Source organism: Aulostomus chinensis, chromosome 21 (genome assembly GCF_037954235.1).
Source record: "Aulostomus chinensis isolate RoL2024-O1b breed Wild chromosome 21, RoL_Achi_v1.0, whole genome shotgun sequence".
Lineage (NCBI taxonomy): Eukaryota > Metazoa > Chordata > Actinopteri > Syngnathiformes > Aulostomidae > Aulostomus > Aulostomus chinensis.
Window position 1 is genome coordinate 24,855,256 of NC_141340.1, and position 16,639 is coordinate 24,871,894.

Sequence of the window (16,639 nt, forward strand, 5' to 3'; positions counted from 1 at the left end):
AGTACAGCCTAGAGGAGGGCCTTCGCCTTCGTATGCCTCCCTGGAACCGGCCTCCAGAGACCAGAGGGCCCCCAGAGACAGCAGGCCTCCACCAACACCTGTGAAATTAAAGAAAGCGTCCCGACCTGCTTCCTCCCCTCATGTCCCTCCCAGCCAGGGAGGAAGCTGCTGCTGACAGCCACGGCACATAGAACCCCAGCTGTAACGTTGCCCATCTGCCGGTGCATCTGAGGATTCTGCTGGTTCTCACCCCTCACAGATCCAGCAGTAGAGGAATGGAGGGTCTGTCCCGGGGCCTTCACCCCTCGGTGGTCGGTGCCTCCCCAGAGGCATCCAGACGGTTCCAGCTAGGACCTCTGGTCAAAGTCATCATGCAGAACAGCCTACATGTTTGTGATCCATTTAAAGATGTGGTTAAGCAATACTGCAGTTTTGAGGGTATTTTTACTGTCTTCCCTCGTTGGTCCTCGTTAGTCAGAAACTCACCAGTGAGTCAGGACCACTTCATGTGTTTTGTTCTCCCCTCAGGTTATGTAAAGCAGCATTATTGGGCTAACAAGGCTAAACAGCTCGCTGTCTTTGGGTCAGATCACATCATCGTGGTCCCATTCAGGCATCCAGTAACTTAAGCAGAGTAATGACAGGACCCCGGGGGGAGGCCCCCAACTCAGACTGACCCCGCTGACGACAGAAGTCATGAAGCTGCACTGCTGCTGGACGTCTGAGGAGAATCAAGCAGCGCCAGACAGCGAGAGTGACAGTGAAAGATGGTACACATCAGGAGCTGCAGCGGCGCTGCTGCAGTGGCGCTGTGTCGTGTTACCGTCTCTCTCTCTCTCTCTCTCTCCCCCCCTTGGTGTGGCAGCAGCAGCCTAAATACAGTCGGACAGCGTGCTTGAGATCAGTTGACAGGGGGTCTGCTGCTGCTCACTGACATGGAGAGACTGGAGCGCGCTCTGTTCTGCCTCGAGCAAGGTAGGACGAATTTCCCAGGCTTCCACCACCACACTCTCACCCGTTCATCTGTGTCCACCTAAAAAAGGGTTCACATGCTCTCCCTCTCAAATATCCCGGGGTTCACGGGTGTTTGGTGCAGGTTCCGGAGCTTCTTCGCTCCTGTCACATGCTGATTGACCGTGTGCTGTCTGCACATCAATGTAAAGTCCTGCACCGCCACACAGAGAGAACTGGACCGGACTGGAGAGACCGCCTCGTCTGCCCTGATGTACATCTTGAACTGTTTACATGTTTTCCACCTCTGTCCCTTATCTGCAGGTTTGTCTGATCTGGCTGTTCAGGCCAATATGATCTGGATGTGGGTCATGTGACTGTGGCTTTCAGCTGACTCTGTCACGGCTTCACACCTAAACTCGATCCGTCTACAGGGTCTGTTGTGTCTGGTCAGGGCCCTTTTTACTCCCCCAGTGGAAACATGCACTGCACATGATGTCTTCAAGAACCGTTGGAAAGTCTAACAACAATGTGTTTACGCCACAAACTGTACAAACATCTGGCTGTAACCTCATGGTTTGATAAGTGAAGTCAATGTGGAAGTGTGTCAAAGCTGCATTCTTCCTCGTGGCCAGCAGGGGAGACTTCTTCAACCGCAGAAAAGTTGGATTGTTCAGACGTTGATGAAAGAGACCTTCGCTTCTCACCTGATTTATTTCATCTGCGAACATTTTCCAAATGATTTTATTTTCTTAATTCAACATTCAAGTCATCTTCTATGCAGCAGAATGTTTATGTTTGAAATAACCGTCCCACTTTCTCTAGAATAGCGATGCTAAAGGCGTAGCCTCCGGAGCAGCTGCCCTGTTTCAGTCAGATCCCCCGCTGCTTCCCATCTACCACCTGATGACTTATTGCGAAGCAATGACTTCCACACCGGCATGATCCTCCTGGGTTCCCCGTCCTCCAGTCATCCTCGTTCCTCCTGTCCTCTTCAGGCTTCGAGCTGCAGTTCCGTCTGGGTCCCACGCTTCAGGGCAGGGAGGTCCAGGTCTACACCAACTACCCCACCAATGACCATCAGTTTGATCGTGAGAAGTTTCATTCCTTGGACTGGGTCTACCCCAATGGCCGAAAGGATGACTGCGACAAGTACTGCAGACTGGACTTAAAGGTGGCTGGATCATACCAGTACTACTTCTCCTGTGGGTAAGTCCTTCTGTCACCACTGCTGTACTGACCCCTGGCCTCAACCCCTCAAGCAACATGACCCCCCAGCTAACCTGCTGGCCCGCTGGTCCGCCCACAAACAATCCTGAGTGACTGACCTCTGTGACGAGGTTCTGTGAATCAAACCTGTCTGATATACATTCACGTGTGAAGTATTTTGTTGGTTTGAGGTACAACGTTTGCATTTCATGTCAAACCAACATTGGATTTTAACATCTAATATTCACGAGAAAGGGCGGCCCGGTGGAGCAGTGGTCCTCACTGTGGCCCCCAGCAAGAAGGTTGTGGGTGGAGCAGTGGTCCTCACTGTGGCCCCCAGCAAGAAGGTTGTGGGTGGAGCCCCGGCTGCAGCACGGGGTCTTTCTGGGTGAGTCTCCATGTTCTCCCTGTTCCTGCTGGGTTCTCTCTGGTACTCCAGCTTCCTTCACAGTCCAAAGACATCAAGAGGGACCAGGTTAATCCAGACTCTAAATTGACCGTAGGCGTGGCTGGGAGAGCCAATGGTTGTCTGTCTCTATGTGTTGGCCCTGCCATGGACTGGTGACCTGTCCAGGGGGCACCCCGCCAAGACATTTTGGTCCGGTTCCTGTTTTCAGCTACAAGTCAACACTATGTCCAGAGTTGTCCACTAACTTCAGCAAAAGTGCTTATTTGAACTTGAACCACCATCTTCACGGTTGGGTCGACACATTACGAAACATCACTATTTTGAAACGGGGCACCAAGGAACCCTAGTTTGGTCCTGTATCAGAGGGTTGTAACGTGCTGGAGGACATGTTGACAAAGGTACTGTGTAGCAGCTTGAGCTACATTCAGGAGTGGGCTGATTAAACTGTCCCATTACAGGCGTCACCCCGGCAACATGGGAGAAAAGTTCAACCCTCCTGTAACTAATTACAACAGATTTGATTTATTCAGCTCATTAAATCTTTTTATTCAAAATACTAACCATCAAAGAAGTGGTACCTTGTTAAAAACTGGAAAACCATTGAAGTGGATCATCTTAACAATCGATTCTGTGTGCTGCTGAACACTGCCACCATCAGGTCAAGTCTGGGTGATCTGTTTGTGGACACAGGTGCGGCGCCTCCTGCTGGCCACACTGCAGAGGGTTTGTTGAGGCAGGAACTGGAACGTGTACTAGTTTTACTGATCTACAAAAGTTTATTGTTCTATGATTCATCATAAGAGAGAATCATGGCTGACCCCCACTCCCTCCACATGTTATCCTGAGCAAATTAAAACTAACACAACAGAGGAGTGAAGGTTTGTTCCCACAACTGCAGGAACATCACAAAACCACCGCGAGCAGAGACTTGTCGGGTTTGACTTTCAACCGAACAAATCCCTTTTTGGGAAATTCCCTGACTGTCCTTCGTTCCTAGAGACAGACAAGTTGATAGAAACCCTTCCCCAGGGAGCTCGTTTGCTTCGCACAGTGAATGGTAGTGGTTGGGAAGTGTTAGCATAGACCTTGGGCATCTCATTTGGTGGTCCCCCACATTGTAGGTGGTCTTTGAAATGTGTTAACAGCAGCATCAAAAGAAGGATCAGCTGTCATGGCGTTCTCCGTGAGCAGCTTTGCAGAGCCGAACTCTTTCACCATTCCCTTGACCACGGGCTTGCTGAAGGTCATCCAACTATCTGTGGTTCCCATAGCAACAGGCTGGGGCTAGAGCCTCTGATGATCCAGGAGATGGCGCTGATCTGCAGAGAGACAGATTCAGGGAGGAGCTTGGCCAGACTCATGATGAGCTCAAACAACTCAGGAGTCTCAGCAGACGGAGGTGTCACAGCACACCCAGCACCGGGCGTTGTATCAGTGACAGTGATGCTAGGCTACGTTCTCATCTTTATGCGTCCTCGAGGCTTTGGAGGCTTTTGTGGATCATCTCTTTGCAGCTTTGCCTGGTGGTGAATTATTCACTGATTTGACCCAAAGCCAGGAAACGACCCGCTGCTGAGTCATGATGGCGATCCAACATCAGAGCTTTGGGCCCCAGAGCCTCTGATGCTGCCAGTCTCGGTGGTATTTCTGTCATCGCCAGTGTGGGTTAGCTAACAGATGGAAAAATAAAAAGTTCTCTGGAGAACCTCCTGATCATCATCATGAACCTTGTTGAACACAACACAGTCTCCTAACACAATGGTGCTGTTGGATTGGCTGCTGGCTGATCAGGACTCCAGTCTGGACTTGGGGCTGGGACCCAGCACCAGGTGTCCCACTTCTCTCTCACTTAGCCTGTTCAGAGGGGTGCCGCGTCGCCCTAGAGGCGGACCAGGAAGGGCTGGTGTCGGCCATCATGTCTCCAGGGATGTCAGCCATCTTTTCCTTTTGGCTCCTGTTCGGCAAACCTGAACAACCAGAGTCCGCGTGACCTCTGTGCGCATTTCTGCCAGTATGGCCTTGGTGGCCGAGTCCGATACACACCAGCGAGCACTGAACTGAAGGATCTCGGCAAAACGTGTCTGCACCAGGGGAAGAAAAGCCTTCTGGGGGATCGGCATGTTGGTTGTTGGGGGCGCTGATCGCTCCATCCTTATGTGTGCATCGTCAGAAGGCCCTTTCAGCACAACCCTGCCCACCTGTTTATCAGAGAGCTCTGCTGTACGGTGTCTCTGCAGGCTTTTCTTGGGCCGAGTGGGATTTTCTCACCTCCCACGACAAAGATGGCCCAGTCGTTTCTAGCTCTGTTTCTGGGAGACAGGCTGCAGGACTTTGAGGGCTTGGTTTTCATTCATGTCGAGAACATCAGCTCCTCCATCCTCTCATCAGACGAGATGTAAATGCTGCTGTCTGAGGAAGCCTGGGATGTCGTCCATTTACCTTCAGAGTGGAGGTAGTCTCTGTCCTGAAGGAGGGAACGTGCTGAAAACTCAGAGAAATGCAATTATTATTACAACAGTTGTATAATTCCGTGAAAAAATAGAAATGTACTTGACTTAGAGACCCGACTGCTATTTCTGTGGATTTCTGGCACCCCAAAATGTGAAAATAGACTCTCAAAAATATTATATTACTTTTTCTACGTTGATTTGAAGTCAAGCTAAGGCCAGAAATTGAGTTGCAGCCATTTAGAAAACAAACAAATAAATGTACTTCAACAGTTTTTCATTCACTGGATTTCTGCGTCCTTTTCCTTTCCCCAGTCGTGTGCAGGGCATCAACATAAACAGCTGACCGACGACGACGGTCTTATCAAGATGTTGTTGATTGAAAATGAGTGGAGTATTGTCATCAAAGTGAAGAATTCAACCCATATATCAAGGTGTGTGTGTGTGTGTGTGTGTGTGTGAGTGACAGAGAGAGAGAAAGAGAGAGATCACATGATCACTGAACAGAAGCCAACATTCTTCTTCTGGGATCAAAACAACTGCGCTGGATCTAACTTAGCATTAACTGAGCCTGCTACCCCCCCACGAGCGTCCATCAGGTGTCCATCGATGTTTTCTCTTCCAGGGAGACAGAAAAAGTGAGTGGAGGTCACATTGTGGTGGATCCGGTTGTAAAGGTGGGAGCCAACGATGACATCCTGCCACTGGACTGCATCAGCAGCCAGACATACTTGGCCCGGAGTCTCGGCCCACTGGACGAGTGGCGAGAGCGACTTCGGGTCGCTAAGGAGACGGGTTAGTGACGGCACGACAACAGACCACATCAACACTAAGATACTGGTGTGGACCATCATGTCAGCATGAAGTCTACAAGGGTTCTGTAAATCAATCACACAATGAATCTGAGACAACACGGATCACTTTAGATGCTCCGAACGATCGGAAGCTGTGACGATGCTGCGTGTGACTGCTCGCACAAAAACAAACCTCAAAACCTCTGACTCGGAAACCACTGCAGCCACGGCTGAAAGAGTTCCACGCTGTACGCTGCTGCACAACAAGATTCACAACAACATGACTGCCAACCTCACACACACACACACACACATATACACGCACACACATATACACACACACACATACACACACACACATATACACGCACACACATACACACACACACATATACACGCACACACATATACACACACACACACACACACATATACACACACACACACACATATACACGCACACACATATACACACACACACACACACACACACACACACACACACACACACATCTATTGACCAGTAACTCCAGTATCCTTCACTCTGTTTTCCCACTGAAGTTTGGACCTCTGCTTCTTCTCTGCTCTGCTCCAGGCTACAACATGATCCACCTCACCCCCCTGCAGAGGCTGGGAGTGTCGGGCTCAGGCTTCTCCTTGGCTGATCAGCTGGAGCTGAACCCTTCCTTCTCACCCGAGGGACAGCAGTACACCTGGGACCACGTGGCTGGTCTGGTGGAGGGGCTGAGGAGAGACTGGGGCATGGTGTGCATCACTGATGTGGTGTACAACCACACAGGTACTGAGCTTCCTGCAACCACAGCTTATTTGACCACAGTTGCCATGTTAGGTGTGTTTACTCACAGTTTCAATTTGTGCATTAAAAAACTGAGTGGAAAAACGGAATATTACAAGTCATGGAGGTCAGAGTTCATGGAGGTCAGAGTTCGTGGAGGTCAGGACTGTATTAAGATATTTTCCAACAGCATGTTGCTGAAATATTCAGATCTCTTCAATTCCATCGTCCTATGTTTCCTACTTTAGCTATTTTATTTTAGCTAATTTATTTGAGCTATTTTATTTTAGCTAATTTATTTGAGCTATTTTATTTTAGCTAATTGATTTGAGCTATTTTATTTTAGCTAATTTATTTTAGCTATTTTACTTTAGCTAATTGATTTGAGCTATTTTATTTTAGCTAATTTATTTGAGCTATTTTACTTTAGCTAATTTATTTGAGCTATTTTATTTTAGCTAATTTATTTGAGCTATTTTACTTTAGCTAATTTATTTGAGCTATTTTGTTTTAGCTAATTTATTTGAGCTATTTTACTTTAGCTAATTTATTTGAGCTATTTTACTTTAGCTAATTTATTTGAGCTATTTTGTTTTAGCTAATTTATTTGAGCTATTTTATTTTAGCTATTTTATTTTAGCTAATTGATTTGAGCTATTTTATTTTAGCTAATTTATTTGAGCTATTTTATTTTAGCTATTTTATTTTAGCTAATTGATTTGAGCTATTTTATTTTAGCTAATTTATTTGAGCTATTTTACTTTAGCTAATTTATTTTAGCTATTTTATTTTAGCTAATTTATTTTAGCTATTTTACTTTAGCTAATTTATTTGAGCTATTTTATTTTAGCTAATTTATTTGAGCTATTTTATTTTAGCTATTTTATTTTAGCTAATTGATTTGAGCTATTTTATTTGAGCTATTTTATTTTAGCTAATTTATTTGAGCTATTTTATTTTAGCTAATTTATTTGAGCTATTTTATTTTAGCTAATTTATTTGAGCTATTTTATTTTAGCTAATTTATTTGAGCTATTTTATTTTAGCTAATTTATTTGAGCTATTTTATTTTAGCTAATTTATTTGAGCTATTTCCGTATCCATCCCGTGTTTCCTTCCTTCTTTGGTGTCTGTGTTTGTTCGAGGTCTAACCTTGTGTCACTGCGCCTCGTCTCCTGCAGCGGGACACTGCAGACGTAGAGCGCCATCTACTTCTTATCTCCATCAATGAACAGATAATAAATACGTTTCAGCGGTGATGGAACGGAGCCAACGCCCAGGTTGAGACCAGCTGGGTAGGAGTTCAGCTCCACTGTGTCCCCTCCCACATCCAACGTCAGACTTCAGCCTCACCCTAGCAGTCACACGCTGGAGACTCATGGATCCACGGTGTCCGGGGTCCTCTGATTGAACACTCACCTGATATTCATAACGGTTGCAGTTTGAGAAGGAACCCTGCAGGGGAGAGCTTGATGATTCACTATTGTGCTCCTCGTGGCTGCATCCTATTTTCATGTCCTGCTACAGTGACTCAGTCCCACTGAGGGATTACTGGGGAGTTATTTTTATCTGGGACAGTGACAGGGAGTGGTGGAATCTAGCCACAGCTGTTGGCCTTTCCAGCAGGTAGTTGTGGCTGTTGCATCACCTTCTCAGTTTCCCCTCTGACATTTAGTCTCTATTCATGCTGAAGGTCAAACGCGTACATAGACTGGTGCTGGCAAGAGGCAGCACTTTGTCAGGACCTGACAGCCTGACCTCCCTCTCACTTTCAAAGCCTCAAACCTTTAGACCTGTGGAAACATGAGCTTTCTGAATTCCGTCTTCAGTTTAGCTTGGATGTGCTGGAAGATTTCATGTTAAAGTTGTAGTCAGCTGGTTCACCTTGAGAGCACCTGTCTGATCATTCAGAGCAATCCTCAAGCTCTGTCCCTTCTGAGAGTAAAAAGATGATTCAAACATAGAAATATAACATGTAGACATATTGCAAACTCGCAGAAACAGAGGGCTCGGTCACATGATTGGGGCTTGGCGTTAACCGGCGACCATGGTTAACAGCTTTCAGAGTTACTAGCCATTTTGACGAGCAACAAGTCTGATCCAGCATCTGCAGACATTCAACAGCTATCTCCTGCATTTTCTTTACAAATGAAAGCAAAGGTGAATGTCGTGGTGGTTCCGAATGGTCCAGCCCTCCGGCATCTTATGTCTCTGAGCTTATCAGTCCCATTTTCACTGTCCGCGTATTTTTTTCTGACAGAAGCACAAAATTATGATGTGACTATGCTGAGTGAGTGAAGTGGTCACATAGTTGCTACAGCTAGCTCTCATAATACTGCTAGCTTTCAGAATACTGCTAGCTCTCAGGCTACAGCTAGCTCTCAGAATACTGCTAGCTTTCAGAATACTGCTAGCTCTCAGGCTACAGCTAGCTCTCAGAATACTGCTAGCTCTCAGAATACTGCTAGCTCTCAGGCTACAACTAGCTCTCAGATTACTGCTAGCTCTCAGGCTACTGCTAGCTCTCTGATTACTGCTAGCTCTCAGGCTACAGCTAGCTCTCAGATTACTGCTGGCTCTCAGGCTACTGCTAGCTCTCAGGCTTCTACTAGCTCTCAGGCTACAGCTAGCTCTCAGACAACTGCTAGCTCTCAGGCTACAGCTAGCTCTCAGGCTACTCCTCGCTCTCGGACTACAGCGAGCTCTCAGAATACTGCTAGTTCTCAGGCTACAGCTCGCTCTCAGGCTACAGCTAGCTCTCAGGCTACAGCTGGCTCTCAGGCTACTGCTAGCTCTCAGACTACTGCTAGCTCTCAGGCTACAGCTGGCTCTCTGATTACTGCTGGCTCTCAGGCTACAGATAGCTCTCAGGCTACTGTTGGCTCTCAGGCTACTGCTTGCTCTCAGGCTACAGCTAGCTCTCAGGCTACTGCTTGCTCTCAGGCTACTGCTAGTTCTCAGGCTACAGCTCGCTCTCAGGCTACAGCTCGCTCTCAGGCTACTGCTAGCTCTCAGACTACTGCTAGCTCTCAGGCTACCCCTAGCTCTCTGATTACTGCTGGCTCTCAGGCTACAGCTTGCTCTCAGCCTGCTGCTGGCTCTCAGGCTACAGCTAGCTCTCAGGCTACTGCTTGCTCCCAGGCTACAGCTCGCTCTCAGGCTACTGCTAGCTCTCAGACTACTGCTTGCTCTCGAGCTACTGCTAGCTTTCAGGCTACATCTAGCTCTCAGGCAACTGCTAGCTCTTGGGCTACTGCTAGCTCTCAGGCTACAGCTAGCTCTCTGATTACTGCTAGCTCTCAGGCTACAGCTCGCTCTCAGGCTACTGCTAGCTGTCAGGCTACTACTAGCTCTCAGGCTACTGCTAGCGCTCAGACTACATCTTGCTCTCAGGCCACAGCTAGCAATAAAGCTACATCTAGCTATCAGGCTACAGAAGCTCAACAAGACCTGTAGCTCCAGCTCTTTTAAGATGAGTTGCATCATAATTGTCTTTCTTGCCTTTCCCAGCCGACATGCTGAGCCATTAAAGAGTACAATTTTTTTCCAAGGAGGGGAGTTATTTTCCTCCCCATCAGGAGTTCAGCTGGGCTGAAGCCTGTGGTGGAGCAGGGGGTGAACCTATGGGCCATCAAGGCCATCACAGGATCCTTTTGCCAGACGATTTCCTTTGCCCTCTGCACAGCTTGCTCAGCTTCCCTGATCAGGATGATGAGAGCTTTAGATGCTTGAGAATATGGCGGTCAAGCAGTTTAGAGATCTCCTACAGGTTTGTGCCAGGAAACTTGGGCCTGTTATCATTCGCCATCTCATCAGGGATGCAGAATCTCCAGGGAGACCACTTTCAGCTTTTTGGTCATTTGTCCGTTTGTGGCTGAGGGCAGGTGCACTACTTCTATGAACCTATTGGTGTTGGTGCTCACACAGGTCCAGGCCACCACACTGATGAACACAATTACTCTCTGCATTTATTCAGGCCTTGTTGTCCGGTGTTTTTTTTTTTTTAGGGATTTCCCTCTCATTGACCTTGGCAGGACGATCCTGCTTCCTGTTAGGATAAGTCCACCGTATCGTGTTCTGACAGCTCAGATTTAACTTCAACGTTTGCTCTTGCAGCCATGTGCACCTGTGTGTTCAGGCCAGGGTCACTAGCTTACAAGCTTCATAACAGACAGTAGCTCTGTGTCCTCTGCTGTCACCAGCGGAACTTCATCCATCTTGGCAGACACAAGCATCAGTTCCTCACTGTGCGTGTCTGTCACAGCCTACGAGCCGGTCCGTGGGTGGTGTGACGGGATGTCAGCGACAAACACGTTCCAGGTTTTTCCTGGAGCGTGCCCTGACCCTGTGTTGAACCTCATGAGTCACATGAGGAGACACTGACATGGTCGAGGTACATTTGTTCAGGCGAAGTGACTTGTTGTCAGTCACCAACTTGAAGAGTTTTGGTCCATTAAGGTATCATGGAAATTTCTCTCACGCTGACCAGAGCCTCCCATCTCTATCTGGGCAGAGTGTGTTTCAGCTTCTGTGTGGTGCCTGGTGCAGTAAATCACAGGTTTACACTGCCCCCCTTAGAGGTGAAGCAGGCCCCCCCCCAGTCCATAATGACTTGTATCAATTGATGCAGCAGTGCAGACTTGTCCTGGCATGGTTGCTCCCTGATGTGTTGAAAGGCTGCTTGTTGTGCGAGGCCCAGGTCCATTGGTTCTACCTGCGAGTGGCCGTCCCACTGTTGAGGGGATGGGGCTCTTCAGGCTACCATGCGGGCCTTACCCGAACTCTTTACCCCCTCAGAATCTGTCTAGTGGAATGTCCGCAGGCTCCAGTGGGGTTTCAGGGATGAGTGAGTGATCGATGTCCTTCCCGATGATGCTCGCTTCGGCCCCTGTGCCAGTCTTGAATTCAACAGGTGGGAAGCACACCAGCAGATCCAGGGTCCTTTGCTGAGACCGCCCACCTGCTGTTGCAGCTTCTACGGTTCATCAGCTGCAGCCCGTGAGGGTCGTCTTTATTCCCACAATGATCCTGTCCTGGATCATTTCCTCTCTGCTGGCACCAAAGTCACAATGTTCAGACAGTTCATAAGAAACCCTGATAAAAGTCTAAGCTTTCCCTCCACGCCGATGGAAACATGCTGGTTTGTGTCTCACATTCCCACTTGGCACAAAATACTCATCAAACTCTCCACCCACTGGGAGGTTCCCCACCTCACTTCTCATGCTGGATATCACGCCACTGAACATCTTCTTTGCTGAGGATGTTGGCAGTCCTGAATCAATCCGGCTGCTTGCTGGCTTGTCAAAGGAGAAGTTTGTTGGGGGTCTGAACTCTGCCGTTGCTCCTCTTCTTCCTCCCATTCACCTCTGACACCGTATTTATGTCCAGTCACTTACTGAACACCGCTGGGTAACCACAGCCATGGAGAGAGCGCTGGTCAGCACGTGGACTGTCTTGTAGTGTCGTTACCATGCAACGCCTAATATATGCACCAGCACATTTTGACAACTGTGGTATATGACAGTAATAACATGTGATCTGTGTGGATCTGTTCTCCGGATCTCCTCTACACCTCCTCTCCTCTCCCTTCCTCTCCTCTCAGCCGTTGATAGTGAGTGGATTCACCAACATCCCGAGTGTGGCTACAACCTGGTCAATGCTCCTGATCTGAAACCAGCGTGGCTCCTAGACAGAGCCCTGTGGCACCTGAGCTGTGAGGTGGCTGATGGGAAGCATGCTGCTGCAGGAGTACCAGCACTCATCCAGCATGAGCAACACGTAGATGTGAGTCTGCATCGGCTGTACCGAACAGTAGCAATACAGCAAATCACAGAAAGTTCACGCTGATGTTTAAACGATTTGAAATAAACCTGAGAAAACCGTCTACGACTGTGACCGAACAATGAGGAAAATGATGTTTCCCTTGGGATCTGCAGATCATCCTGATGCAGATGGAGAACACACAGAGTTTTAAGACTTCATAAATTCTGCCAGTTAAAACGTCTGCATTACACAGATGTTCACAATTGTTCAGGCACCTTTCTACCCTCCTCTCAGAACTGGAAGCACCAAACTGATCCTCAAACCGCAGTCAAACTAAATATAAAGTGCCAAGTATGACAACAGGAGCTGGCAGGTGCAGACAGTAGATTATCACCTGCTTAACACCAAGTGCAGACAAAGGCTTTCACAGTAGGGACGATTTTAACCATAAAATGAATCTACCTCCTGATGGGGAGCTAATCCACCTGAAAAAAGCAAGTGATGTCAAATCTGTCTTCACACCTGTCAAAATCAAACACTGCTGAGTAGAAAACATGGAAAGCACAACATTCATGGTTTACAACCCAGTAAATGCATTTTGTAGTGAAACAAACGAGCAGAAAAACTTCAGACAGCTCAGTGGACTCCTCGTCTGCGTGGCGTCTTTGTCTGGGTTGAGGAGACTTGACAGCACTGGAAGCTCATGGTTACGAGTCGCTGGCTGGTGCCTGCAGTCAGAGCGACATCATCAACAAGTCCCATCGCTTGGGAGGTGAAGTGTTGAAGCTCTGACTCCTGGCTTTGACTTGACGTGAAGTTTTTTCCTCCTGTGCTGCCATGTGTTGGTGAGGGAGAACGTCTTTCACAAAAAGACTCAATAAAAGATGCAGGTTTTGTCTCACAAGGTATTCAGGTTTTTTCAAAAGGGTGATTCAGTCACTAAATGAGCATGTGGGTCAGAGGATGGCGTGTTTCACCTGTTCAACCACTGACAAACTCCAATTAAACGAGCAAACATAAAGGACCTTCAGGCCCTCACAATTCAACAACTCATACATGATAAAGAGCCAGTCGCACTTCTTTCGAATCCTGACTCCTATTAGAGTTGTCTTAGGGGTGACAGCAGGGTGGGCCGAGTGTGTGACAGGAACAAGAGAAGGTCGTCCCATGACAAAGAAAGTGAACATCTCTGCACGTCATAGGTCAGACTGTTCTGCTGGCGGTTCTCTTTCCACGAGACACCAACCACAACCTCAGAACAGGGGATACGGAGACAGGTACAAACAGGATTTTCCCCAGCAGTGCTCCTTCGGATGGAGCATCATGTCTGAGCTCAGGTGAAGCTGGCAGTGGGCCAAGTGAGCCATGTGGGTGAGCGGCTCAATGAGCTGGAGAGGAAAAGGAAGAGGAAAGACAGGATGTCTTTGGTCGCCTTGAGGACAAAGTCAGCGACGATTAAGATCGAAAAATGTTCCATTTCAGCGTGATCAAGAGCAGAATATTGAAGCGTGTGTGTGTGTGTGTGTGTGTGTGTGTGTGTGTGTGTGTGTGTGTGTGTGTGTGTGTGTCAGGCCCTGCGGGCCCTCCTACAGCAGCTCTTCTCCAGGCTCCGGCTGTGGGAGTTCCTGCGGGTCGATGTGGGAGCAGCGGTTGAGCAACTCAGTCAGCTGCTGACATCTGGTGAGACAACAACACATGTCACTAAAGAATCACGCACACACACACACACACACACACACAGTGTTTTTTTAAGTTATATCATCTTTAGATTTCTTAGGGATCAAAGATGTCATGCAGTGCCAGTACATTTAAATCTGCATAGTTTTGCGTTGAGGATGTAGCACGATGGTTGATGAATTTAAACGAATTCCAATTTATTTGCACTGATGCACAATAATGCTGACATGCTGATGAATGTGCCAAATGTGTCCTAATTCAAGTAAATGAAAACATCAATTAATACATGTTCTTATCATGTATATTTCCTTCAGTCATCAAATTTAAATCTGCTCTGTGACTGACAGCATCAGTCTCACCTCCTAGTCATGTTACACACTCTGTCCTGAGCCTGAAGGTACTTGGACCCTCTCATGTTTGCTGGGCAGAGCAACACATCAGCAGCACTAAAACACTACAAACACCCACTAGCCAGTGTCCCAGCCCCCCAACACCCATGAGGCAGCTGGGCCAGACGGCCTGGAGCCGGTTTTCACATCCTCACCATTCAAAACCTGGTCCTGGACTGTTCTTGCTCTCAATGAGCGCCCAATATGAGCATCATCTAATTTCAACCCTGAACATGATTGAAATTTGCTGACATTCACCACACTTGTCCAGTCTGGCTAAACATTCACTAATCTAAAGAAAAACACCACAAAAGTCAATAGCGCCACCTAGGGAGCCACACAACTAAAAGATAATTCTTTTATAATTTGGAGCGCTATAACTCCTCCCACGAATGTCCCACAAACATGGGACCAACACCGTTGGACTCGTCTCATCAAGACCAACAATTCCTACACTCTGACCCCTCACCTGTCTACAACAGAATGTCCACAAATTGGACAAAGCTGTCAAAATCAGGACTTCTTTTACTCCCCCAACAAAATCTATCTCCTCCTAGGCCATCAATGCTATCGCTTCCAAACTTTGACACATTACTCTCCCAACTGTGCTGATTAAAAGTTATTAAAAGTTTTTGTCTGAATTACTGGGTTTGGATTTTACAAGCCGTCAAAGTGGGGGAGACACGTTTCACCTTCCAATGGAAGTCTATGGGGAGACGGTGTCCTCTCAGGTTCATACTGTCAAACAAACGCTTCTCACGTCTACACCATCCATCCCACAGCTCTACCAACCACACCACTGCATTCCTGACAAAAACCCCTCCAAGGACATGGTGTTCTGTGTCCCTCTGGACCAGCGTATGCAGACTTCTTCCTCTTGTCCCACTCCAGTCCTGGTGCTCCTCCTCTCTCTCCACTCTAGCACAGATCAAAGACAGAGCAGTGGGGAGGGGTTCTTAAAGGGCCAGCTCTCAGCTCTGCTCTCACTCTAGCACAGATCAAAGACAGAGCAGTGGGGGAGGGGTTCTTAAAGGGCCAGCTCTCAGCTCTGCTCTCACTCTAGCACAGATCAAAGACAGAGCAGTGGGGAGGGGTTCTTAAAGGGCCAGCTCTCAGCTCTGCTCTCTCTCTAGCACAGATCAGAGACAGAGCAGTGGGGGAGGGGTTCTTAAAGGGCCAGCTCTCAGCTCTGCTCTCACTCTAGCACAGATCAAAGACAGAGCAGTGGGGGAGGGGTTCTTAAAGGGCCAGTTCTCAGCTCTGCTCTCACTCTAGCACAGATCAAAGACAGAGCAGTGGGGGAGGGGTTCTTAAAGGGCCAGCTCTCAGCTCTGCTCTCACTCTAGCACAGATCAAAGACAGAGCAGTGGGGAGGGGTTCTTAAAGGGCCAGCTCTCAGCTCTGCTCTCCACTCTAGCACAGATCAAAGACAGAGCAGTGGGGGAGGGGTTCTTAAAGGGCCAGCTCTCAGCTCTGCTCTCACTCTAGCACAGATCAGAGACAGAGCAGTGGGGGAGGGGTTCTTAAAGGGCCAGCTCTCAGCTCTGCTCTCACTCTAGCACAGATCAGAGACAGAGCAGTGGGGGAGGGGTTCTTAAAGGGCCAGCTCTCAGCTCTGCTCTCACTCTAGCACAGATCAAAGACAGAGCAGTGGGGGAGGGGTTCTTAAAGGGCCAGCTCTCAGCTCTGCTCTCACTCTAGCACAGATCAAAGACAGAGCAGTAGGGGAGGGGTTCTTAAAGGGCCAGCTCTCTGCTCTGCTCTCCACTCCAGCACAGATCAAAGACAGTGCAGTGGGGGAGGGGTTCTTAAAGGGCCAGCTCTCAGCTCTGCTCTCACTCTAGCACAGGTCAAAGACAGAGCAGTGGGGGAGGGGCTCTTAAAGGGCCAGCTCTCAGCTCTGCTCTCACTCTAGCACAGATCAAAGACAGAGCAGTGGGGGAGGGGTTCTTAAAGGGCCAGCTCTCAGCTCTGCTCTCACTCTATTACAGATCAAAGACAGAGCAGTGGGGGGAGGGGTTCTTAAAGGGCCAGCTCTCAGCTCTGCTCTCTCTCTAGCACAGATCAAAGACAGAGCAGTGGGGGAGAGGTTCTTAAAGGGCCAGCTCTCAGCTCTGCTCTCACTCTATTACAGATCAGAGACAGAGCAGTGGGGGGAGGGGTTCTTAAAGGGCCAGCTCTCAGCTCTGCTCTCACTCTCTGAT

At 48.3% G+C, this 16,639-nt stretch overlaps 1 protein-coding gene across 1 annotated transcript in view; it reads left to right on the top strand.

Annotated features, from left to right (window-relative positions):
• The window catches only part of LOC147242095 (glycogen debranching enzyme-like), a 37,080-nt gene that overhangs the window by 415 nt on the left and 20,026 nt on the right, over positions 1–16,639 (top strand). The window contains exons 2-9 of the mRNA XM_086191401.1: positions 260–438; positions 529–620; positions 906–975; positions 1,950–2,160; positions 5,642–5,811; positions 6,406–6,609; positions 12,209–12,390; positions 13,941–14,049. Of these exons, the coding sequence (XP_086047527.1) occupies positions 260–438; positions 529–620; positions 906–975; positions 1,950–2,160; positions 5,642–5,811; positions 6,406–6,609; positions 12,209–12,390; positions 13,941–14,049 (1,217 nt within the window). The remainder of the gene's footprint in view (positions 1–259; positions 439–528; positions 621–905; positions 976–1,949; positions 2,161–5,641; positions 5,812–6,405; positions 6,610–12,208; positions 12,391–13,940; positions 14,050–16,639) is intronic.